Source organism: Scyliorhinus torazame, chromosome 14 (genome assembly GCF_047496885.1).
Source record: "Scyliorhinus torazame isolate Kashiwa2021f chromosome 14, sScyTor2.1, whole genome shotgun sequence".
Lineage (NCBI taxonomy): Eukaryota > Metazoa > Chordata > Chondrichthyes > Carcharhiniformes > Scyliorhinidae > Scyliorhinus > Scyliorhinus torazame.
This window is the reverse complement of record NC_092720.1, coordinates 215,052,602-215,078,262: the sequence shown is the minus strand read 5'-3', so window position 1 is coordinate 215,078,262 and position 25,661 is coordinate 215,052,602. Positions and strand designations below refer to the sequence as shown.

The 25,661-nt window shown below is 45.8% G+C and overlaps 1 protein-coding gene across 1 annotated transcript in view; it reads left to right on the top strand.

The window, feature by feature from the left end:
• The window catches only part of neu1 (neuraminidase 1), a 39,932-nt gene that overhangs the window by 11,336 nt on the left and 2,935 nt on the right, over nucleotides 1-25,661 (top strand). The window contains exons 2-5 of the mRNA XM_072475651.1: nucleotides 10,076-10,265; nucleotides 16,855-17,117; nucleotides 22,619-22,801; nucleotides 24,795-25,014. Coding sequence (XP_072331752.1) covers nucleotides 10,076-10,265; nucleotides 16,855-17,117; nucleotides 22,619-22,801; nucleotides 24,795-25,014 — 856 coding nt within the window. The remainder of the gene's footprint in view (nucleotides 1-10,075; nucleotides 10,266-16,854; nucleotides 17,118-22,618; nucleotides 22,802-24,794; nucleotides 25,015-25,661) is intronic.

Genomic DNA, 25,661 nt, shown 5'->3' with positions numbered 1-25,661 from the left:
CCACTCTGAGACATCCTTGACCCTTGCTCCAGGAAGGCAAAACATCATCCTGGAGTCTCATTTGCGGCCGCAGAAATGCCTATCTATTCCCCTTACAATTGAATCCCCTATCACTATAGCTCTGCCTCTCTTTTTCCTGCCCTCCTGTGCAACAGTGCCATCAACCTGGCTGCTGCTGCCTTCCCCTGGTGAGCCATCTCCCCCAACAATATCCAAAATGGAATACTTTTTTGGAGGAAGATGACCGCAGCGGACTCCTGCACTGCCTTCCTATTCTTCCTGTGTCTGATGGTCACCCATTCCCTATTGCCCTCAGTAATTTATATCTGCGGTGTGACCAACTTATTGAACAATTTCCTCAGCATCGCAGATGCTCTGAAATGAATCCACCTGCCGTCAAGTAATCTGACAGGAGCTGCAGTTGGACACAATTCCTGAACTTGAAGGAGCCAGGGACGCTGGAAGGATCCCTGAATTCCCACATCACATAGGAGGAGCATGACGCTGGTCTTAAGTTAACTTTACAACAACGCCAAAGAGAATACGAGAACAGAAAATAGAAAATAAAAATAAAAACGACTTACCAGTCACCAGCCAATCACCTTTCTGCTGGTCAAGGTGACTGAGTTGACTTCTCCCAGAATCAATCTGCTGACTGTGATATTCTTCTTTACCCTTGCTTGTCCTCCTCACAGTGCCTTTTTTGTTTTGGTTAGAGGAGGGAAATGCTGATGTCGTGTTTCGGGCTGAACCGCTCTTTTGACACCAGTTCTTCGGCTACCCACAGTAAAGACGAGGTGACTGAGTTGACTTCTCCAAGAATCCTCTTCTGCCGCCTCTACTGGATGAACTTCCTCCTGTTTGTCACTGGAGGGGTTATTCGACTACCACAGTACATACGAGGTGACTTGAGTTGACCATGCTTTGGAAAGCAGAAGCACAAAGGCACTTGGGAGTCCTTGTTCATGATTCTCTTGAGGTTAATGTGCAGGTTCAGTCGGCAGTTAAGAAGGCAAATGCAATGTTAGCATTCACGTCGAGAGGGCTAGAATACAAGATCAGGGGTGTACTTCAGGGGTTATATAAGACTCTGGTCAGACCCCATTTGGAGTACTGTGAGCAGTTTTAGGCCCCATATCTAAGGAATGATGTGCTGGCCTTGGAAAGGGTCCAGAGGAGGTTCACAAGAATGATCCCTGGAATGAAGAACTTGTTATATGAGGAACGTTTGAAGACTCTTGAGTCTATACTTGTTGGAGTTTAGAAGGATGAGAGGGGATCTTATTGAAACTTACAAGATACTGCGAAGCCTGGATAGAGTAGACATGGAGAGGATGTTTCCACTTGTAGGAAAGACTAGAAGCAGAGGACACAATCTCAGACTGAAGGGATCCTTTAAAACAAAGATGAGGAGGAATTTCTTCAGCCAGAGGGTGGTGAATCTGTGGAACACTTTGCCGCAGAAGGCTGTGGAGGCCAATTCACTGAGGAGAAATTTCTTCAGCCAGAGAGTGGTGGGTCTGTGGAATTCTTTGCCACAGAGGGCGGTGGAGGCAGGGACGTTGAGTGTCTTTAAGACAGAAGTTGATAAATTATTGATTTCTCGAGGAATTAAGGGTGATGATCCACACGGTTGCCCAGTCTTGGGTTCTAGATCTGTTCAAAATCTATCCCATTTAGTACAGTGGTAGTGCAACCATACAGCACAATAAAGGGTATCGATGTTTGAAAGGATGCCATGATACTTTTCAAGGACTCCCAGGGCAGTCCTTCACGACTGTATATCGCTGTGCTGCCCCCAGCAGGACAGACCCGAGATGTCTGGAAGACAGCTCTCCCAATTTTGGCACAAAATTGGACTTTGTAGGGTTGACAAAACTGGGTTTGCTGTTGCATTTCCGGTGCCAAGATCGGGTCCGGTTTCATTCCTTTTGTACGGTTCACAATACAACTGAATGGCTTGCCATTTCAGAGGGCTGTTAAGTGTCAACGACATGTAAGCCAGACCAGGTAGAATGGCAAATTTTCTTCCCTTAAGGGCAGATGGACTTTTTATGACAAAGTCATCATTAGACTTTTAATTGCAGCTTTCTTTTATTTACTTCAAATTGAAATTTGAATCCTGGTCCCCAGAGCATTACTAACCCAGTGACCGTGCCGCCGCCCCAGTGACCGTGCCGCCGCCCCAGTGACCGTGCCGCCGCCCCAGTGACCGTGCCGCCGCCCCAGTGACCGTGCCGCCGCCCCAGTGACCGTGCCGCCGCCCCAGTGACCGTGCCGCCGCCCCAGTGACCGTGCCGCCGCCCCAGTGACCGTGCCGCCGCCCCAGTGACCGTGCCGCCGCCCCAGTGACCGTGCCGCCGCCCCAGTGACCGTGCCGCCGCCCCAGTGACCGTGCCGCCGCCCCAGTGACCGTGCCGCCGCCCCAGTGACCGTGCCGCCGCCCCAGTGACCGTGCCGCCGCCCCAGTGACCGTGCCGCCGCCCCAGTGACCGTGCCGCCGCCCCAGTGACCGTGCCGCCGCCCCAGTGACCGTGCCGCCGCCCCAGTGACCGTGCCGCCGCCCCAGTGACCGTGCCGCCGCCCCAGTGACCATACCACTGCACCACCCTTTCCTCAACGGGAATATAAATAGGATCTGAAGTGTGCCATTTGGTCCTCGTGTCTACTCTGCCATTCAGTAAGATCTTTTAATTCAATCTCACCTTCCTGCACTATATCCATATCCTTTCATTCCTCTAATACAGAAAATTTATCAACCTGTGTTGAATATACTTAATCACATGGTTCACTTGGGGAGAGAATTTTAAAGATTCATACCCTTTGAGTGAAGAAAATTCTCATCTTGGTTCTAAATGGCACAGCAGCACAGTGGTTAGCACTGTTGCTTCACAGCGCCAGGGTCTCGGGTTCGATTCGCGGCTTGGGTCACTGTCTGTGCGGAGTCTGCACGTTCGCCCTGTGTCTGTGTGGGTTTCCTCCGGGTGCTCCGGTTTCCTCCCACAAGTCCCGAAAGATGTGCTGTTAGGTAAATTGGACATTCTGAATTCTCCTTCCGTGTACCTGAACAGGCGCCGGAATATGGTGACTAGGGGATTTTCACAGTAATTTCACTGCAGTGTTAATGTAAGCCTAATTGTAACAAATATTATTACAAAATGGGTGACTCCTTTATTCCAAGATTGTGACCCTGTGTCTAGGAACCTCTGCCAGGGGAGTTATTTTTTAGCAGCGACCCTGACAAGCCCTGTTAATGAATGCAAGATCCTTAAAAGAGCCAGTTGGGGCAGCAAGGCGGCACACTGGTTAGCACTGCTGCCTCACGGCAGGTCCCAGGTTCGTACCCAGCTCTGGGTCACTGTCTGTGTGGAGTTGGCACATTCTCCCCACGTTTGCGTGGGTTTCACCCCCACAACCCAAAGATGTGCAGGGTAGGTGGATTGGCCACACTACATTGCCCCTTAATTGGAAAAAATGAATTGGGTACTCTAAATTTAAAAAAAAAAAGAGCCAGTTGATAATGACATAGAACATACAGTGCAGAAGGAGGCCATTCGGCCCATCGAGTCTCCACTGGCCCACTTAAGCCCTCACTTCCACCCTATCCCGTAACCCAATAACCCCTCCTAACCTTTTTGGACACTAAGGGCAATTTAGCATGGCCAATCCACCTAACATGCACGTCTTTGGACTGTGGGAGGAAACCGGAGCACCCGGAGGAAATCCACGCACACGGCGAGAACGTGCAGACTCCGCACAGACAGTGACCGAGCGGGGAAATGAACCAGGGACCCTGGCGCTATGAAGCCACAGTGCTATCCACTTGTGCTACCGTGCTGCCCACTGTAGACAATCTTATCCAGCAATGACTAGACAATCTTACCTAGCAATGCTGGTTAAGGCTTAAATGTTAGCCAGGGCACTGCAGAATACTCTCGCCTCTTCTTCACAATGGTGCTGTGGTATCTTAGCCAGCTGAAAGGGTAGACTTTTTAAAAAAAAAAAAACACAAAATTTAGACTGCCCAATTCTTTTTTCCCAATTAAGGGGCAATTTAGCGTGGCAAATTCATCGACCCAGAACATCTTTGTGGGATTGAACCTGGATTCTCAGCACCGTGAGACAGCAGTGCTAGCCACTGTGCCGACGTGCCGCCTGAAAGGGTAGACATGATCCTGGCATGACCTCTCATTTAAAAGAAGGTGCCTCATACAGGACAACACTCTCTGCCTTGACATAGGTGGTGGCAATTGTCTTCGGAGAAATTAATGCAATGGGATGGAGCCAAAGAGCTCGAAATAGCATTTGATGAGCTAATGCGTGATAACTGCCTGAAATTCACTTCGATGTATTGATAATTCTTTCAAATTTATAATATAATTATAACTTTATGATTGTTGAAAAATAAATTAACGCATTTCTCTCCCACTAGTCTGAATATGACTAATGGATACAATTAGCAGCGCTCCTTCAGATTGCTATTCAAGCGGTCACTACCCCCTCCTTCCAACATTCACTCCCATTCCGGCAACACCATGATTTTAAAAATTGTAAGTCTTATTTTCAAATCCCCCTCCATGGTCTCACCTCTCCCAATCTCTGCAATTAGGCCAGCCCCTGCAATAACGATCAGAGCTCCGCTCCAATGTTGATCCCATCAGAGAACAGTTTTGTTCCAGTCTTGTGGGGTTAACAATGAAGCATTGAGAAATAATTGTTGTCATGTAGATCACATCGACAGACGTAAAATTCAGTCACAGTGGAACAACATTTGCCAGTAAATCCATGCAACAGTAGGCCATTATAGATGAGGATCTGCGCAAGTAATTGCATCATAGCCAATCTATGACCATTAACCCAATGAATGAGATCTTCAAAAGATAGTCTTTTGAGAAATCGATAGCTTAAATCGCCATGCTGATTCTGTTCTGATAATATTTCTGTTCTATTCTGACTCTTGATTATCGAACATGTGAAGATGATTAGAGGTATCTGCTTTTGTCAATTTTATAAAATGCTACCTGGCTATTGTCGTGTGAAGCCACCTAAAATGGCTGATTCCCTATTAATTTGGCCAAAACCCGATTTAAGATGGCTCACCGAAAAGGCTGATGGGAAAAGCAGCCAACAGGACACAAACGGACAGCTGCAGACAGAATAGCGTATTCGGCTCTGGGGAAGTCGGCCCAGATCGATACTCAAGACCATTAGCAGCACATCAACCCAGACATCTGCAGTTTAATCGGCTATCCCCGGGAACAATTGCAACATATTAGCAATTGAATGCCGGGCCAGACCTGTCGGCGCCTGCAGTGGCCGAAACAAAGACAGGTGAACGACCACCCCCCGATCGAGGAATCGCCCCGTTATTGGACGTATCGAACCCAGTGATTGGGAACAAGTCCAATCACTTGGGACTCGGGGTCAAGGGCCGCCCCGAGAGGTGGGAAGCCCCTGGGCCCTATAAAGTAAGGGGCCAAGTTCAGATCCCTCTCTCTCCCTTCTTCTCCTGCTCGAGACCTTCGCAAGAACATCGACAAAGAAACAGTAAGTTTGACTCCAGCGATCGCTACCCGATAAAGACTCCTAGCCATCGACCTGTATCAGTCTTTTTGAATCCCGCGGGCCAGATCCAATTCGATAAGCCATTCGTTTCCCTGACCTGGTGGGCCCTTCCTAAAGTTAAGTATTGGCCAGTAGTGATAGGTTTCTATATAGATAGTAGGATTATTGTGTAAGCATTACTTGTTGTATATAATAAATGACCGTTGATTTCAATCTTACTAAGCGGTGTGCTGACTTAGTAATCATAACTTGAGCTTGAACCACGTGGCGGTATCAGAAAGATACCTGGCGACTCGTGAGCAAAGGTGACATAATCAGAGCTAATAAACTAAGGCTAAAAAGAGCAACACGTGTTAGGTACACTGGTCTAACACTGGCTGCAACTGGATACAGCTTAGATCAAAAAGATACTCCAGACCTTGAAGTTAGTTCAATGTGGCACAGTTCTCTGTGAGTTCGACTCTCTGCTAAGTTGAGTGTGGTTACTCTGTCTGACAGAACCAGACTAGCTCTTAGCCACGTGGTGGAGGTGTGAGATTGTAACAACACCCTTGACTGACTCTCTAGATGTTCATCAGTGGAAAGAGGCGGAGTGTGAGTGCCTCGTGTCTTTTATAGTCAGATCCCACCCGAGTGTCCTGCCTGCTTATTGGTCATGTCCTGTTCTCTGTGTCCATTAGCTGCTTGTCTGTGCCTGCCTGTATATCATTGTGCGTGTCTGCATATCATGATAGCTATGGGCTGAGAGATTGTTTATGATAATGGGGAACATTTTTGCCTAACCTCACCCATTTGGAACCTGGTGGGATTGAGTGCAATAATGCCGAATTTTATTCTCCAGAGTGTTCGAAGAGAGCATTTTTGGCAGGGGATGTAATATCAGAATTCCACCGATCCCATGGGATTACATTAAAATTACCCACCCTTTGGTAGAATTCTGGCTCTTTCCATATAACATAGTTAATGAGGAAATGCTGTAAATGTTCAGCAGCTCAGACAACACTCAATTTTTAGGTTGGTGGGAGCGGGTAGGATGCACAAGTAACATTTCAACCTTTCCCATCTTTGGAAGGAGTGGGGGTGGAGTGGGTCACCTCACTCCGAATTGGGTGCCCTACCCTCAAAGACAAGAGCTCGGAGATGTCTCCTACCCCCCTCCTCTGTCCTAGCCCCTGACTCCATGATTGCCTTCTTCCCAACCCCCCGTCGCGTCCTCTATCCTCCCGCCCCTGAAACTTAACTCTCTAACAGTCCCTGGAGTTAGATCCAGGTTGAGTTTGCCTGGCCAAGTTGGAGAGCTGCCAGCCAATCTGTTTGGCCGAAAGCTCTCATGGGTGGAACTATCTTCCAAGGGTGGATGTAATTACGACCCACTGCTAATCATTGCGAGTGCTAAATGGCATTAGGAGTTTGAGAGTCGGCGGGCGGTTGCATGTTATGCACTGACTTTTAGAATGGTGAGCGCTGATCGCTTGCCATCCATAAAACCCTATCCAAGGATTGAAAATTCTTACGAAAGGCCATTCACCCGAAATGTTAGTCCTGTCTTTCTCTGCCCACAAGTGATATCAGACCTGCTGAGTATTTTTGGCATCTTCCCTTCATCTCTTTCAGATTTACAGCATCTGCAGTCCGATGTTTTAGTATGTGAATTGTTTTCCTCCAGTATCTGATTCTGTGCATTTCATGCTTGCGTAAAGCAATTGAATCAATTAGTGCTCTGTTTCTGATGGGTTTCTTTTAATTTCAGTGAATTAAATATGAGAGAGTGGTTTGTGTTTTAATCAAGATTAGAAAATTTTGTACAAATAGTTGGTCTTGATTCAATTTCGGTTGCAGGGAGAAAGGCTGCTTTCCACTCTTGTCAAAAGTTAAGCTGAATTATTTTCTATTGTTCGTCAATACAGTCTCTTGTCAGCGATCCGTCTCATTAGGTGATGGTTTGCCCTTGACTGTCAACTCTTGTGTTAAACAGCAGCTGGTGTGGCCCACTCTGGCATGGCAGTATATGCTTCATTTGCTCAGCTAAAGACAGTGGACTGGCAAGGTGCAGAATTTGTTGGCCTCTGTTTTCTCTGAGCACTCTTTGGCTGGCTGGACTTTTCATTTCTCCTCACATCTTCCAATGCCCCACCAAACACTCAGCCACCAGAGATCATAGCCATTGGCAATTGTCTTGCAATTGTCATTGCCAAAGATCGCCATCTTCGTATCTCACTTACAGCTGTGTGGGATGGACATCCAGCAGATCATGTCTCAGTTCCCTGATCACCATACTGAAGTTCATGGATGCATGGGCCCCATCTGTGATAACTCATACACATTTTGCCCAATCAATCCCATTTTGAATTATGAAAGTGTTCAAGAGCGTATGGGCATTGACTTACAAAAGAGAATTGTGTTCTAGATGAGCAGGTTTGAAGGTTTGCAATGTCCAGTGATTCATCCAGTTGAAGTACATAAAATCAACTTGCTTCTCGCTATTAGCTAATCACCAACTTCGATGGACTGTGTTATTCAACAATGAAATTACATTAATTTGCTTACAGGCCTCTCACCCAGCATAACACCCACCATATCCTTAGCCGCTGACAATATCAACTCCTCTTCCATCGTGTGCAGCTTCCCTGTCTTTGTTATGAGCAGAGTTAACCCATACTGGCGTCCACTGCCAAGGCATTTTTCACTGCCTGGAGATGTGCAATTTCCTCGGCATTCTGAAATTCTTTGAGCTTGCCTACAAAAAATTTGATTCCCCATGTTTAACCTCCAGATAACTGAGAAGATTAGCAGGCTTTGGCTTTCATTCAACAACTTCATAACAGAATACATAATGGCAACGTTTTCAGAGTCTGTGCAAGTAAATCCCAGTTCTGAAGATTTCCTGCTGTACTTTCTCAACACTTTTCACTTACGTTTGTTGTGCTCAGTTTCATTTGATGATAGTAAGAAGTCTTACAACACCAGGTTAAAGTCCCAACAGGTTTGTTTCGAATCACTAGCTTTCGGAGCACTGCTCCTTCCTCAGGTGAATGAAGAGGTAGGTTCTAGAAACATTTATATAGACAAAGTCAAAGATGCAAGACGATACTTTGAGCATTTGCAGGTAATTAAGTTTTTACAGATCCAGAGACAGGGGTAACCCCAGGTTAAAGAGGTGTGAATTGTCTCAAGCCAGGACAGTTGGTAGGATTTTGCAAGCCCAGGCCAGATGGGACATGAATCCAAGGTCCCAGTTGAGGCTGTACTCGTGTGCGTAACTTGGCTATAAGTTTCTGCTCGGTGATTCTGCGTTGTTGCGCGTCCTGAAGGCCACCTTGGAGAACGCTTACCCGAAGCGCAATATTGCTGTATTGCGCAACAGCACAAGTGTTTCATTAAAAATAATTATGAAAATAGTTTAACAAGGATTAGTATGCTACATACAAGGTACTCGCTATATTTCTTCCACGGGCATTTTTTTTCATGGACCTTTTTTTTTCAATGGATACCGAATCACCAGTGATCCACGGACCAGAGATTGGGAACCACTGCAGCAGAGACGGTTCTGCCATTCCAGTAAACCATGGTTTATCTATATTTGAACTCCCTTTTTTCTGTATTACTTGATACACTGACTCAGCAATCTATTAAACTGAGTTTTGAAATTTACAATTAATTGCCAGCATCCACAACTTTTTGGAGAGTTTCCAGATTTCCAGTACCCTTTTTTTGAAAAGGAATTCTTCCTGTTCTGGATTGTCCCACAAGACGGAATAGTGGGCGGGATTCACCATGCCGCAATCGCGCTTGGCGGAGTATGGGTGTAGACCTGCGATCAGGTCCGAAGCAGCTGCCGCGATTGTCCGGGGACCATTCGCGCACGGGGTTGATGCGGCGCCGGTCGGGGTCATTGAAAGAGGCCCCTGCGGCGATTCTCTGGCCAAGTTCTATCATGCTTCCACCCGGTGGGCACTTGGGGTGGCAGCTGTGGACTCCATCTGCGGCCACCCTGGTGGGGGGGGATCCGTCACCGGGGGGCTCTCAAGGCTCACGACCGCGGGGGCCACCGATCGGCGGGTGTGTGCGATCTGTGGGGACCAGTCCGCTGTGTGGGTCCGCCATGTTGCGCGGGGCCGCCGCGCTCATGCGCGGACCCACGGCCGGTAGTGCAGGGCCTAGTATCGGCAGCCGGAGCTGGCGTCCTGCTGGCCCCGTTGGCCGCAGATTGCTGGGCCAAGGGGCCCGTTGACGTCAGCGTGAAACGTTCCAGTGTTTGCCGGCGTCAACATTTAGCCACCGTTTCAGAGTGTTCTGCCCATCTCGCAATCTACCCTATTCAATCCTGCAATCAGTTTAAATTGAATTAGATCACCCTTTAATCTGCCAAACTCGAAGGAATAAAATCCCAGTCTGTGCACCTTGTCCTCCTAATTTAATCATTCGGTATTGACCAATGAAGGAGGTCATGTGGGAGGACTGAAAACTGGCATGTTTTTTAATGTATTCCATCCTTTTCTTCTCTTTCCAGATCAAGCCGTTTGTTGAAAGTGAACAGTTGCTGTGGATAAGTGGCATTGTTGGCCATGTTGACACCTTCAGGATCCCCCTCATTGCAGTAACCCCCTACAATAACCTCATTGCTGTGGCAGAAGCCAGAAAGCATTCACCGGCAGATATTGGTGCTAAGTTCATTGCTGTCCGCACGTCTAGTGATAAAGGTGATTGGTTACCGTTAGCTTCAGTAAAGAACGAAAGGGCTGCTTGAGTCTTATATTTCTGACAACAGGGGAGCTTCTTAATTAAGTTTTCTTTTCCCCCCAATTGAGGGGCAATTTAGCGTGGCCAATCCAGCTACCCTGGACATCTTTGGGTTGTGGGGGTGAGACCCACACAGACACGGGGAAAATGTCCAAACTCACACGGACATTGACCCTGGACCAGGATCGAGCCCGGGTCCTCAGCGCCGTGAGGCAGCAGTGCTAACCACTGCATCACCTTGCTGCCCTAGGGAGCTCCATAATTATGCTGCACAATTTTATGTCAGTTTTTTGTTCGAACAGTCAAACTATTCAAATGCTGAAGGGAATTGGCATATAATCATGTTTAAAGCCGGAAATGTGGTTGGCTAAACAAACTGTGTGAAATTTCCAGTCCTGTAGCGTACAGAATTATTTCCCAGAGGAGCACACACAAATGCTCTTGCTTTTGAGAACAGGCCGCCCGTAAAGCAACCATTGTCTGACCTGATCCTGGTTCACTGCCAAGCCATTCGGCATGAGCTCGGGGAGAACAGAAATGATATAAAACTCTGGATCACAAACTCCCTATTGAATCAGATTTATTTTTAAATGGTGTCGTACTGAAACAAGTTGCTGATCAAGGCATTCCGAAGCAGAGCATAACAGGGGCAGTAGAAGGTGAATGCACTGACCAAGGTTGTACTATTGTAAATACTGGCCGCTGAAAACTCTTTTGTCTTGTGTGTGTATGGGGGGAAGGGGGGTGGAACGTTTTGTTCTCCGATTTGCTGAGTAAACCTCAGGTAAACTACAATAAAACAATAGTGCCGATTGAGCCTTGATACCCTGCATAGATAAAAGGCCATTTTCACTTAACCAGATGAATCTCCTTCTCCTCCCTCTTATACAGTATTCATCAAGTTTACAATTTGTGCATTCACCTTTGTCCCCATTGGGGTCATGACATCCGTTGTGAACAAATCTGTTGGTGCTCTCTGGGTCACGTATAGAGGATATGGAATGTTCTGATGTGAATTACCAAGTTGTTTTTTAAACTCGTGAGGGGGAAACTAGCAACTGCCTTCTAATTTCAGATATCAAGATTCCACAATTTTCAGTGATGTATAATCTCAGTAATTTCTGGTCGCTACTTTAAAGAGAGAATCATCCTTCATTTACATGAGAACATGAGACAATTCAACCCCTCAATCCCGCTCCACCATTCAATACAATCATGGCTTATCTCCTCTCGGCCTCAACTCCACTTTCCTGCCCATTCTCCATAATTCTTCAACCCATTGTCTTGTCTCCTCCAATTTACTCACTGTCCCAGCATTCACTGCACTTGGGGATAGATTCACGATCCTTTGAGAGAAGTAATTTCTCCACATCTCTGTTTTAAATCTGCTACCCCTTATCCTAAAACTATGACCTCTCGTTCTAGATTTCCCCACAAGAGGAAACATCTGCTCTATGTCTAATTGGTCAATAACGTTTATCATCTTATACACCTCAATTAGATCTCCTTTCATTCTTCTGGATCGAGAGAGTATCGCCCTAAACTGCTCAATCTCTCCTCAGAACAAACCCCTGGGGCTGGATTCTCCGTTGGTGGGATCCGTTTCGCTGGCACTCATGTCCGCGGATTTCCCAACGTCGTGGGGGTGCCAACAGTGGGAAATCGCATTGGCTGGCTGCCAGGACAGAGAATCCCGCTGCTGGCGGAGGCCTGTCGCACTGGAAAACTGGTGCGGCGGACGGAGAATCCCACCCCACATCTCTGGAATCAAACTGTGAACCGACTCTGAACTGCCTCTAATGCAACTACATCGCTCCTCAAATAAGGGGACCAAAACTGTACACAATACTCCAGTTGCGATCTCACCAGTGCCTGGTACAGTTGCAGCAACTTTCCTTCAGCTGTAAATGCCAAAATTCCTTTTGCCTTCCTTATTACCTGTTGTAGTTTTCTACAATTCATACACAACACCCAGATCCCTCTGCACCGAAGCACTCTGAAGCTTCTCTCCATTTCGATAATAAGTTGCCTTTCCATTTTTTGACCAAAATGGGCAACCTCACACTTATCCCCGTTAAACTCCATCTGCCACATTTTGGCCCACTCACCTAATCTATCTATATCCATTTGTAAATTTCTTATTTCTTCATTGCAACTTACTATCCCACCTATTTTAGTGTCATCTGTGAATTTGGCTACAGTACCTTCCATCCCTGCATCCAGGTCATTAATATAGATTGTAAATAGTTGGGGCTCTGAACCCTGTGCACACTGTAGTTACATCTTGCCAACTAGAAAAAGACCCATTTATCCCGATTCTCTGTCTTCAGTTGGTTGGCCAGTCTTCTATTGAAGCTAATAAATTACCCCTACTAACCCCTTACATTGTGTAACCTTATGTGCGGCACCTTATCAAATGCCTTCCAGAAAGTCCAGATATACTACATCAAGATCCCCACTATCCACTTGGCTTGTTGCATCTTTGAAAAGCTCTAGCAAATTAGTTGATTGATCCTTCATAAAAACCATGCTCACTCTGATGGATTGTATTTTGACTTTCCAAATGTCCTGTTACAATTTCATAAATACAGATGACAAACTAACTGGTATATAGTTTCCTACTTTCTGCCTTCTTCCCTTTTTGAATAAGGTCATTACATTAGCATTTTTCCAATCTACTGGAACCTTTCCTGCATCCAGGGAATTTTGGAATATTATAACAGATAGATGGGCAGCACGGTAGCACAAGTGGATAGCACTGTGGCTTCACAGCGCCAGGGTCCCAGGTTCGATTCCCCGCTGGGTCACTGTCTGTGCGGTGTCTGCGTGTTCTCCCCGTGTCTGCGTGGGTTTCCTCCGGGTGCTCCGGTTTCCTCCTACTGTCCAAAGACATGATGTTAGGTGGATTGGACATGATAAATTGCCCTTAGTAAAAAACATTAGGTGAGGTTATTGGGTTACAGGGATAGGGTGGAAGTGAGGGCTTAAGTGGGTCAGTGCAGACTCGATGGGCCAAATGGCCCCCTTCTGCACTGTGTGTTCTATGTTCTAAGATCCACTATCTCCACTGCCACTTCTTTTAAAATCCTCGGATGTAGGACATCAGATCCTGGGGACTTGTCTGCCTTCAATCCCAATAGTTAGTTCAGTACGTTTTTCCCTATTGATGATGGTTGTTTGAAGTTCCTCCCTTTCTATTACCTGTGCATTACCTGTTACTATTGGGATGGTACTAATGACCTCCAAGTCTCCCAAGCACTTTGAAGTGTCACTGTTGCATGGCACCTCATTTGCACACACCCAGCTCCCACAAAGAATACTCTTGTTAATTGAGGTGCAAATATAAGTAAGGACACCAGAAAGAACTTCTAGGTTCCTCTTCAAGAAAACAGTAAAGATGGGAGGGAAGGCAGGTTATAAGAAGGATATAAATAGCTGAGAGAGAAATGTTGACAGGTTAAGTGAGTGGGCAGAAAATTGGCAAATGGAATGCAATGCGGGAAAACGTGAGATTGTTCATTTTGGAAGAAATAATGAGAAGGCAAATTATTATTTAAATGAAGAGGCTGCAGCATAAAGGGACCGGGGGGCCTTGTTCATGAAACACAGAAAGCTAGCATAGAGGTGCAGAATGTAAGGTGCTGGCTTGTCTTGCAAAGGGGCTGGAGTATAAAAGGTGTTTCTGCAACTGTACAAAGTACTAGTGAGGCCATATTTAAAAGTAAACATTTATTCAGAAAATATATATTATCATTGGAGGCAGCACAAAGGAGATTTGCTGGGATGATCCTTGGCATAGAGGGGCTGTCATATGAGGAAAGATGAAACAGGTTGGGTCTTGGAGTTCAGAAGAATGAGAGGTGATATAATTGAACCATAATAGATTCTTCAGGGGGAAGACAAGATAAGGTTGGGGGATGTTTCTAGGAGAACATAGGATTTATGGGCAGCACTGTGGCTTCAGAGTGCCAGGGTCCCCGGTTCGATTCCCCGCTGGGTCACTGTCTGTGCGGAGTCTGCACATTCTCCCCGTGTCTGCGTGGGTTTCCTCTGGGTGCTCCAGTTTCCTCCCACAGTCCAAACCGTGCAAGTTAGGTGGATTGGCCATGATAAATTGTCCTTCGTGACCATAAAGTTTAGGAGGGGTTATTGGGTTACGGGGATAAGGTGGAAGTGAGGGCTTAAATGGGTTGGTGCCGACTCGATGGGCCGAATTGCCTCCTTCTCCACTGTATATTCTTCTCCACTGTATAGTCTATGTTCTAGGACCAGAGGGCATTGATGCAGAATAACGGGGAGCTCATTTAAGATTGATTTGAGGAAATATTTCTTCTCTCAGAGAGCGGTGAATCTTTGGAATTCTTTACCCCAGGAAGCTGTGGGTCCTTGAGCAGTTTTAAGGCTAATATTGATAGGGTTTTAATCAGTTGGGGAAGTAAGGATTGCGGAGAGAAGGTAGGAAAGTGGACTTAGTGAGTGTTAGATCAGCCATGATCTTATTCAATGGCGAAGGGTTGATGGTCTCCTCATGTTCCTATTTGTTATGGTCACGGAATTGTCTATATCCAGCAGAGAGGACAGGCAAGAGAATTATGTCTCTATAAAACTACAAAATTGGCAAACACATGCACCTCACCACTTTCTCCCTACTTGCGAGCAACAGAATGTCTTTCCTGACTTTACAAAGTGTTACTTTTCCTGGCTGTGCTGAAGATTAATTCTACTGTCACCATTTGTGACTGTAATCTGTTAGTACCATAGTTTAGGTCTCTTGCCTGGTAACCAACTGTCTTTGATAAAGTCAGATGCTCTTAACTTAACTTAGCACGAACGAAAGAATCAGTAACTGAAATGGCCAAGGCTTCCAGTGCTCGATTGCTAAATGGTCCACTGTGGAACTGAGCCAAGCAGACCTATGAAGTCCCTAAATTCATTTGCTGACTGATAGTCTGTGCCCACCTAATTCTACATTTTGTGTAATTTACTACTTGAACCATAATCACATGCAGCAGGGCAGGCATGTTGCATCTCCAATGATTTTCTCTTCTCTAAGGGACAGACAAAGGTGGAAACCAAGGCCTTGTTGGGCAATCCTAAAATCATACAGCACAGAATGAGGCACTTGTGTCAACATGTTCTCAGAATGATCGAATTATTCCCATTTCCCCCTGCCTTTTCCACTCAGCCCCACAAGACTTTCTGTTGATATTTATCCAATTCCCTCTGGAAAGTTATTATTGAATCAGATTCCACTAATCTTCCAAACAGCACAGTCCAGATGTGACTTACAGATATTGAATTTTGCTTCTGAGTCATGGGGTGCCCAATTGGACAAGCTTAACCACAATCATCTATTCAGATGCAGTTTTTCCAGCGTTCTATTCTCCCATATTTGTGAATAAATCTATTGGCACATATAAAGAGTGATTAGAAACTGATGAATGAAGATTCATAATATCATCTTGGTTGAGTGGTATTTTGCTGCATGAGATAGTGATTTTTCTTCTCCATCCTACTGGGTGAGTTCAGCAGTGAGAGACCATGGGCTGGACTCTCCCAAAATGGGGCTAAGTCCCCACGCCGGCGTAAAAACGCAGGCCTTGCACTCCCTTGTTTCCTGAAACAAATACAACCCAATTCACTTTCCTTCAGGAGACCAGCAGGGACCCGGAGTGCTTCACGCAGCTTTACCTCCAGAAACGGGCCCCCACACGTCCAGTAACGAGTCCGCGCATGCGCACGGTGGTGGCCTGCAGTGGCTGCACCGAGCGCCATGGCAGACGTGGACCGCGGCCCCACATAAAGAAACTAGGCCCCCCAATCGGCCACGGGCCCGAGGATCCATCCAGCCCGATCTCTTCCCCCGGCCGCTCATAAGGCCCCGATCCCCCCAGTGCCCGATCCCCCCAGAATGAGTTTGCAGCTGCCACGCGAGAGTCCAGACTGGCCATAGCATGTTCCATACAGTCAGGAACTCGGCCGGTCGGGAGCGGAGGTTCGCTGGGCAGGCCTCTGGCAATGGCTCCCCGGCCGCACAACAAAATTCACGAATGCGCGGATATTTGGAGTCCGGAGAATCGCCGGAGCGACGCCGGGCCCGATTCCGTCGGGAAATTTGATTCTCCGCACCCCCCCGTGCCAAACGTAATTTCAGCGCGTGGCTGCAGAGAATCCAGCCCCCTATGCGTTTTTATAGCCAGTGGTTGGATAATTAAAAAGTCAAGTTAACTGTTATAGACTCAAGTGGCATAGTAAATAAATTAAATAGAAATTGAATGTTCCTGTATGTCATTTATGAGGTCCTATGTGACCATCCCAAGACCTCAGTGGGTATGTGTTGACAGCAGCATAAACACCAGTTCATGCAAGCACTTGTAACAATTGCTAATATGGACAGTGGAAATGTTACCTTGATGTCGAAGAAGACTCCGCATTAAGGTCTTGCGGTTGAATCTATGGCTTGACAATAGAAAACATGATGCAGTATGCTTGGAGGGTGAGTGTATTTCACACTTGACATTTACCCGCATATAATTGTCTTCCTTTTAGGTGATACCTGGAGCCCCACCACCTTCATTGACAATGATGGTTCCCAAATTGATGGTTTGAATTTGGGGGTAATATTGGTCGATGAAGAGAAGAATCTAATTTTTATCATGTACACAACATGTGCCCACCACTATCATTGTAATGTTTCCAGCACGCTCCTGATTGAGAGCCAGGATGATGGAAGAACCTGGAGCCAACCAACAAACATCTCCGAAATGATTGGCACCAAGATGTTTGCACCTGGCCCTGGATCTGGAATCCAGGTAAGTGAAGTTGGAGGAGGAGAAATGTAGAGCTTTCAAATACTTGAATTAGAACTGGCAAACACCCTGGATAAGCACAGGAAATAAAAGCTTTCACTTCAAGTTCAATCATGGGATTCACACCGACAATACAGTTGAAATCCTGCCACCTGGGTTACATTTCAAACCTCTGCTAAAATGCATTTTCATAATCTCAAACATGAAATCTTTGATGGGCCAGTGCATTCTGGCAGTGTGATGAAATGCAATCTCTCATTTTCTTTCTGTTTAAAAAAAAATATATATATTCCTTGATGTATTTAAGAGTGGTAACCTGATGGAGCTTTATTGATGCAGCTGAAAATGGGATTTAGCAGCAAAATAAGCATTTTTAACAAGGGTGTCCGGTCTCCACTCGTGAGCAACCTGATTTTAAAATCAATAAAAATGTTATAGCTATATGGTTCCATCCACTAGTTCACTGCACGCCAGTCAGTTTGTTCATATATTAATTGTTTCCTGAGATGAAAAGCTTTTAAAATATGCCTACTGTTGTGCCCATTCACCTAAGCAATGAGCACAATTTGAAGAAAAGCCACATAAGGGGTTATCAGAGCTCAGGGTTGGGGGTGATATATTAGCATGAATTGAGGATTGGTTAAAGGACAGGAAACAGATTGGGAATAAATTTAAGATTGTCAGGCTAATAACTAGTGGTGTAGCACAAAGATATGTATTTGAGCCTCCACTATTTACAATTTATATAAGTGATTTAAGATGAGGAGACCGATTGTAATATATCTAATTTTCTGATGGTACAAAGCTAGGTGGGAAAGTGTGAGGAGGAGACAAAGATGCTGCAAACTGATAGGGACAGATTAAGTGAGTGGGTATAACTAAGCTGGTATTGAGGAGCATCCTTGTGCGTGATTCACAAAAATTAACATACTGGTGCAGTAAGAAATTAGGAAAGCAAATGATAAGTTGGCCTTTTCGGGATTGGAACATAAAGAATGAAGAAGACTTCTGAAGTTGCTAAGGGCCTTAGTATGACAACGCCTGGTCTACTCTGCACTATTTTGGACTCCTTACTAAAGGAAGGATATTCTGCCTTGGAGTACACAAAGGCTGATTCACAGGATGAGAAGTTTTATCCGAGGAGGAGAAATTGAGTATTTATTTAAATTTTGAAAAATGATGGGTGATTTCATTGAAACACATAAAATTCTTAAGGGGATAGGATCGATGGTGGGAGGGTCATTCATGTGCCTGGGGAGTCAGGAATTGGGCATTACAGTCTTGTGATGAGGGATCTGTCATTTAGGACTTTGATAAGAAACTCTAAAATGTTGTGGATCTTTGTTACACCATCGAGTCATAATCATGACACAGATTCATAGAATTTTACATACTCGTAGAATTGAGGACTTTAGGGATAGTGTGGGAAGGTGGAGTTGAGGAGAAGATCGGCCATCTCCCATTGAATGGCAGATAGGGTTGAAGAGCTGGATGGCCTATGCCTGCCACTATTTCTTAAATTACATTCCTGTGCCAATCGGTGGAATTGTGCAATTCAGAATTGATGGCCAGTTTCGTGAATAGAGCCTAATCTGGGCAAATTGAATATTGAAACCAGTGCCAAACATTGCAGAAAAAGAGACTGCTAGTGGTTTTGCATGTAACTCGCTTAATGGTTAAAAATTTGTTAAGCTTTTGCGTTGTGTCAGTCGATCCTGTCCTCTGTCTGATACCACACGCAGAGATGAGCGAAAACTCACCCAAGTTTCACTTTTAGCGTAACTGGATTAGAATCTGATGCTGAATCTCTGCGAACTGTAAAGATGCTGAAATAATTGAATCCAACTCTCAATAGGCGTACTTTTGTGCAAAATGACAATAAATTAGCAGATAAAGATTAATAAGAGTTCTAGTACTGAGAATTGTTATGACACCCTGGGCAAGTGAGCAGTCAGTTCCAGCCCCACCCATCCTGGAGCCACAACAAAAGTTAATTAACCAATAATTCTTATAGAAATTCCCAAATTCTTTGACCCTTAGCAACCAAATAATTACAGTCACCAGGTTTGTAAGTTGAAACATAATTACTGTTTATTTATAACAGGAATAATGATGAAATATGCAGTAAATACAACGGGAGCAAGATACCCTTTAACTGTCCCACCCTCTACCCACACACACAAGACAGACAAACACGGAGCAGTGAGGGGAAGGGGAAAAACATAATAAGGATGAAGGTCAAGAGTCTTTGCTTCAACTGGTGGTTCTTTAGCACCTTCCTCACAACAGGCTGGTGATGGTCTTCTTGGCAGAATCATTAATTCAGTACAGTACTTACAGGCAGCAGGTCTTCTGGAGAATCACTTTATCAAACTGGGCCTTCAGCTCAAGGTTCACACTCAGGCCTACTTCTTTCTTGAGGCTTCCAGCTCGTGATTTGACTTCAAGCCTTTGCAGTCTTGAGAGAATGACACCCAGACTTACTGGAGAGAAAATCAACCCTCACAGTGGCCTTCTGTGGAGAGTTCAGCTAGATCTTTTGGGAGAGGATTAATTAGAATCCTCCATCAAAGCTGCAGAACCAAAAATGAAACCAAATTGGGACCTGAGAACACTCCTGTGGGATCCGATCCAATCGCCACGTGTTGCTGGGCAGAACTCTGTCTTTTGGGCCCAGTCATTGGCCACAAGCCAAATCAATCAAATCGAATCATCACTGACACTGGCTAATCGGCAATCACCAGTCTAAGTCAGCACAGCCTTCTGGTTCTTGATGTTTGAATTAAAGTCCCGGTTCATTAAACATCCATGGATCAAAAATGTAACAACAAAAATAAAAGAAAGGGGAAATAGGGGAATAATGGAATAAACCAGGAAGGACCTTTACAGGATTGGATTGGATTGGATTGGATTTGTTTCTTGTCACGTGTACCGAGGTACAATGAAAAGTATTTTTCTGCGAGCAGCTCAACAGATCATTAAGTACATGAGAAGAAAAGGGAATAAAAGAACATAATAGGGCAACACAACATATACAATGTAACTACATAAGCACTGGCATCGGATGAAGCATACAGGGTGTAGTGTTAATGAAGTCAGTCCATAAGAGGGTCATTTAGGAGTCTGGTGACAGTGGGGAAGAAGCTGTTTTTGAGTCTGTTCATGCGTGTTCTCAGACCGATGGAAGAAGTTGGAAGAGTGAGTAAGCCGGGTGGGAGGGATCTTTGATTATACTGCCCGCTTTCCCCAGGCAGCGGGAGGTATAGATAGAGTCAATGGATGGGAGGCAGGTTCGTGTGATGGACTGGGCAGTGTTCACGACTCTGAAGTTTCTTGCGGTCCTGGGCCGAGCAGTTGCCATAACAGGCTGTGATGCAGCCCGATAGGATGCTTTCTATGGTGCATCTGTAAAAGTTGGTAAGAGTCAATGTGGACATGCTGAATTTCCTTAGTTTCCTGAGGAAGTATAGGCGCTGTTGTGCTTTCTTGGTGGTAGCGTCGACGTGGGTGGACCAGGACAGATTTTTGGAGATGTGCATCCCTAGGAATTTGAAACTGCTAACCATCTCCACCTCAGCCCCGTTGATGCTGACAGGGGTGTGTACAGTACTTTGCTTCCTGAAGTCAATTACCAGTTCTTTAGTTTTGCTGGCATTGAGGGAGAGATTGTTGTCGCTACACCACTCCACTAGGTTCTCTATCTCCCTCCTGTATTCGGGCTCATTATTCGAGATCCGGCCCACTATGGTCGTATCGTCAGCAAACTTGTAGATGGAGTTGGAACCAAGTTTTGCCACGCAGTCGTGTGTGTATAGGGAGTAGAGTAGGGGGCTAAGTACGCAGCCTTGCGGGGCGCCGGTGTTGAGGACTATTGTGGAGGAGGTGTTGTTGTTCATTCTTACTGATTGTGGTCTGTTGGTCAGAAAACCGAGGATCCAGTTGCAGAGTGGGGAGCCAAGTCCTAGGTTTTGGAGCTTTGATATAAGCTTGGCTGGGATTATGGTGTTGAAGGCGGAGCTGTAGTCAATAAATAGGAGTCTAATGTAGGAGTCCTTGTTTTCGAGATGCTCTAGGGATGAGTGTAGGGCCAGGGAAATGGTGTCTGATGTGGACCGGTTGCAGCGGTATGCGAATTGCAGTGGATCAAGGCGTTCTGGGAGTATGGAGGTGATGCGCTTCATGATCAACCTCTCGAAGCACTTCATTACGACTGAAGTCAGGGCCACTGGTCGGTAGTCATTGAGGCACATTGCCTGGTTCTTCTTTGGTACCGGTATGATGGTGGTCTTTTTGAAGCAGGTGGGGACCTCGGAGTGGAGTAGGGACAGGTTAAAGATGTCCGTGAATACCTCCGCCAGCTGGTCCGCGCAGGCTCTGAGTGCACGACCAGGGATCCCGTCTGGGCCCGTCGCCTTCCGAGGGTTCACTTTCAGGAAGGCCAATCTGACTTCGGAAGCTGTGATGGTGGGTATGCATGAATTATGGGCTGCTGGGGCACTCGCCAGCGGATTGTTGGTTGCCTGCTCGAACCGAGCATAGAATGCATTGAGTTCATCAGGGAGGGGTGCACTGCTGCCAGAGATACTGTTCGGCTTTGCTTTGTAGCCCGTTATGTTGTTTAGTCCTTGCCACAACCGCCGAGAGTCTGTCTGTGACTCTAGCTTGGTTTGATATTCTCTCTTGGCATTCCGGATGGCTTTGCGGAATGAAAACTTTCATTCAGCTGCTCACTCGTGTGAACATTGGATAAGAGCAGAGGGAGTTGTTTGGGCTCATGATATGCTAAATTTTGAAAGGTGGTCCTTTGCACACTCCCCACATTGCTCAACTAATGAGCACAAAAATTCATCAATGAAAATAAAGTTTCAGTGTTCCCCAAGAACAGTGTAATGACCTGATTGAGCATTCAACTGGAAGACAAATCCAGATGCAACAATAATAAAAACACCTCAGCGACAATAGCAAATTAAGAAACATCCAAATGCATTGTGTTTATTTATTAATGTTTTTTTTAAATTTGGAGTATCATTGTTTCCAATTAAGGGGTAACTTAGCATGGCTAATCCACCTACCCTGCACATCTTTGAATTGTGGGGGCGCAACCCACGCAAACACAGAATGTGCAAACTCCACACGGACAGTGACCTGGAGCCAGGATCGAATCTGGGACCTCGGTGCCGAAAGGCAGCAGTGCTAACTACTTCATCACCGTGCTGCCCTTTCTTTACTAATATTGTGGTAATTGCTAGGCTGTGTTAAATTTTGTGGGCTTGAAATTCATCTTGGGGTTCAGAGGGTGGGGTGGGTAGCTGAGCAGGGTGGGATTGACTACCAAACTGCTTATATACAAACTGCTCTATACTCGGTTTCATTGCAGACTTTTCATAGAATTCAATGGCACCTTGTGCTAATGCCCAGGACAGATTTCTGTCCCAGTAAGCAAAACCTGCATATTCCTGAAGTTCTGGTCATTTTCTAACGCTAACAGAAACTCTTTTCCATAGAAAAAGTACAATCCAAAGAAAGGCCGTTTGATCGCCTGTGGGCATGGGACAATTGAGGAAGATGGGATATTCTGTCTTTTCAGCGACGACCACGGCAAGACCTGGAGGAATGGAGGCAGTCTGAAAGGAATTCCGTACAATCAGCCCAAAAAATTCTTTGACTTCAATCCAGATGAGAACCAGGTAATAGCTTTTATTCAGCTGGCTGAGAGTTTCTCGTAATGGTAGAGTGGGCAATGCTGTGGGAGTGGGGGGAAGGGAAATACAACCATAAAATATTGAGCCCCAGAGTAAAGAAGGGATCATGAACCAGAGGGCATAGTTTCAGAATAAGGGGTCACCCATTTAAAATGGAGATGAGGAAGAATTTCTTCTTCCAGAAGTTGATGAACCTTTGGGATTCTCTCTTTTTCAAAAATATTTTTATTCATAAAAGATTTTCACTGCAACAATATAACAACAATATAGCAAACCGCCAACCTGACCTGCAGTCCACCCCCTCCCCCCTCAACCCTCCATAAAGAAAAAAAAAACCCTGTGCCCCCCCGCCCTCCTCTCCTCCCCAAAAGGCTGATGGTAACCTGAAAGAGGAGATAGAAGGATGTCATCTCAAGTAGAACCCTTCACTGATCTTCTCAAGGTATAAAGATTCCATCAGGTCCCCCAGTCCTAGGCAGCACCAGGGACCTCCACCCAAGCAGGACTCTCCTCCGAGCTATTAGCAAGGAGAAGGCTATGACATCTGCCTTTGTCCCCTTCTGCAACACCGGGGAGTCCGAAACTCAAAATATAGCCAATAACGGTCACGGTTCCAGCTGAACGCCCAACATCATTGTCAAAAAAGGAGCCCCAGAAACTTAACAAGCTTGGGTCAAGACCAAAACATGTATGTGTGATTCACCGGCCCCCGAAGCAGCACGCACGCCTATCCTCCACCTTCGAGAAGAACCCACTTGTATGTGCCCTGGTCAGGTGGCCTCTGTGCACCAATTAAACTGGAGCAGACTTAACCTAACATATGAGGTGAAATTGGCCCTGTGAAGAACCTCAATCCAAACCCTCCCTCCCTTAAAAACCAAACCCAGCACACCCTCCCATTTCCCTTTTATTCCCTCCAAGGAACCCTGCTCCATCCCCAACATCTGACCATAATCTTACCACCCTCCCCTAACTCGGCCAAGGACAGGACCCTGAAATGAAGGAAGCTCCTTACGTAGAAAGTCATGAACCTGAAACAATCTGAACGTGTTCACTCTCGGGAGCTAGAACCTTTCAAATAATTTCTCTAAACCAGTAAACCTACCTCTCTAACCCGGGGGGCACAGTGGTTAGCATTGCTGCCTCACGAGTTTCCAGGTTCGATCCTGGCTCTGGGTCACTGTCTGTGTGGAAGTTGCACATTCTCCCCGTGTTGGCGTGGGTTTCGCCCCCACAACCCAAAGATGTGCAGGCTAGGTGGATTGGCCGCGCTAAATTGCCCCTTAATTGGAAAAAATGAATTGGGTACTCTAAAGTTATATTAAAAATATGTTAAACTCTCTAACCCATCCCTTTCCCATGTCCTGATTGATAAGTCCAAGTCAGAAAATAGTCACTTTTGCCCAGATTCAGCTTCACCGAGAAGGAGCCAAAACTCCTGAGCAGCTTCATTATCTCCTCCAATTTGGAGAGTGGACCTGTGATATTCATAGCAAATCATCTGCTCGAAGGACACTCTATGCTCCCTCCCCCCTACGCTCTATCCCCTTCCATCTGGTGGATGACCTCAATGCAATGGCCAGTGGCTTGATTGCTAAGGCAAACAAAAGCAGGGACAATGGACACCCCTGTCTTGTTACCCCTATTCAGTTGAAAAGAACCTGAGCTCAGGGTATTATAGCGGGGAACTGTTCAAAAGCCTATTCCATGATAGAAATTTATGCCCAAAGCCAAACCTCCCAAGGATTTATAGAGAGGTACCCCACTCAACCCTATCAAACGTTTTCTCCATCAAAATGATCATTTCTGGTTCGATCCCTAAGGAGGACAACTCAACGTTTGATAGTCCCCTGATGTTGGCTGACAACTGCCGGCCCAATCTGCTCCTCTGAAATCACTGCTCTTCTTTCAATAGTGATCATTTGTTGATTTTTCTTTCGCTTTGATCAAATATCATTTGCGTGTTCTCGTTTTCCAGCCCTATGAATTATCGGATGGTTCTGTGGTGATTAACGCAAGGAATCAGAATTTCTACCACTGTCACTGCAGGATAATAGTGAAGAGCTATGATGCATGTGAGACCCTGCCAATGGAAAGTGTGAGCTTCGATGAGACTCTGGTAGACCCGGCTGTAGCCGCTGGAGCTTTGGTCAAAGACAACATTGTTTTCTTCAGTAATCCTGCAAACCCATCCAAACGTGAGTTTGATACTTCTGATACCTGGGGATATTGTTTTTATATGTTGTCATGGAGATAAAGTACATCGTGCTATACATGCAAAGCACTTAGAACCATTCTAGATAAATCGGATAAAGGATCCAGGACGGGATTCTCCGCCCGGCCGCCTTTTCTGATGCGGCTCACCCCCGCCGATGGCGGGATTCTCCGTCCCGCCAGCCAGCCAATGGAGTTTCCTATTATGGCAGCTTCATGCCGTCGGGAAATCCCCAGGCGTTGGGTGCGCTGATGGTGCAATGGAGAATCCCGGCAGCGTAGAATCCAGCCCCCTTTGTCTGATGACTGAATTGAAATTTAAAGATCTTCCCCTTGTTATCGACATGTTTCTTGCTTACGTCCCTGTGCAATCTTCCAACCTTTCAGAGGTGAATCAAGGAAACATCTGCCAAAGTGAAGCGCCATGTGAATCATTGAACGGCTCCAATTCACAGCTCAAGTGAACTTGAGCCACAGTTGCAATTAGATTCACTTAATCCAGTTGGTACAACTTGTTATCACGTTACTATACAAATGAATAAACATTCTATGTTTCCCTACATCAGTGCAAAGGAAAGGACTTGCATTTTTTTTTTTTTAATTCTAATTTAGGGGCAATTTAGTGCGGCCA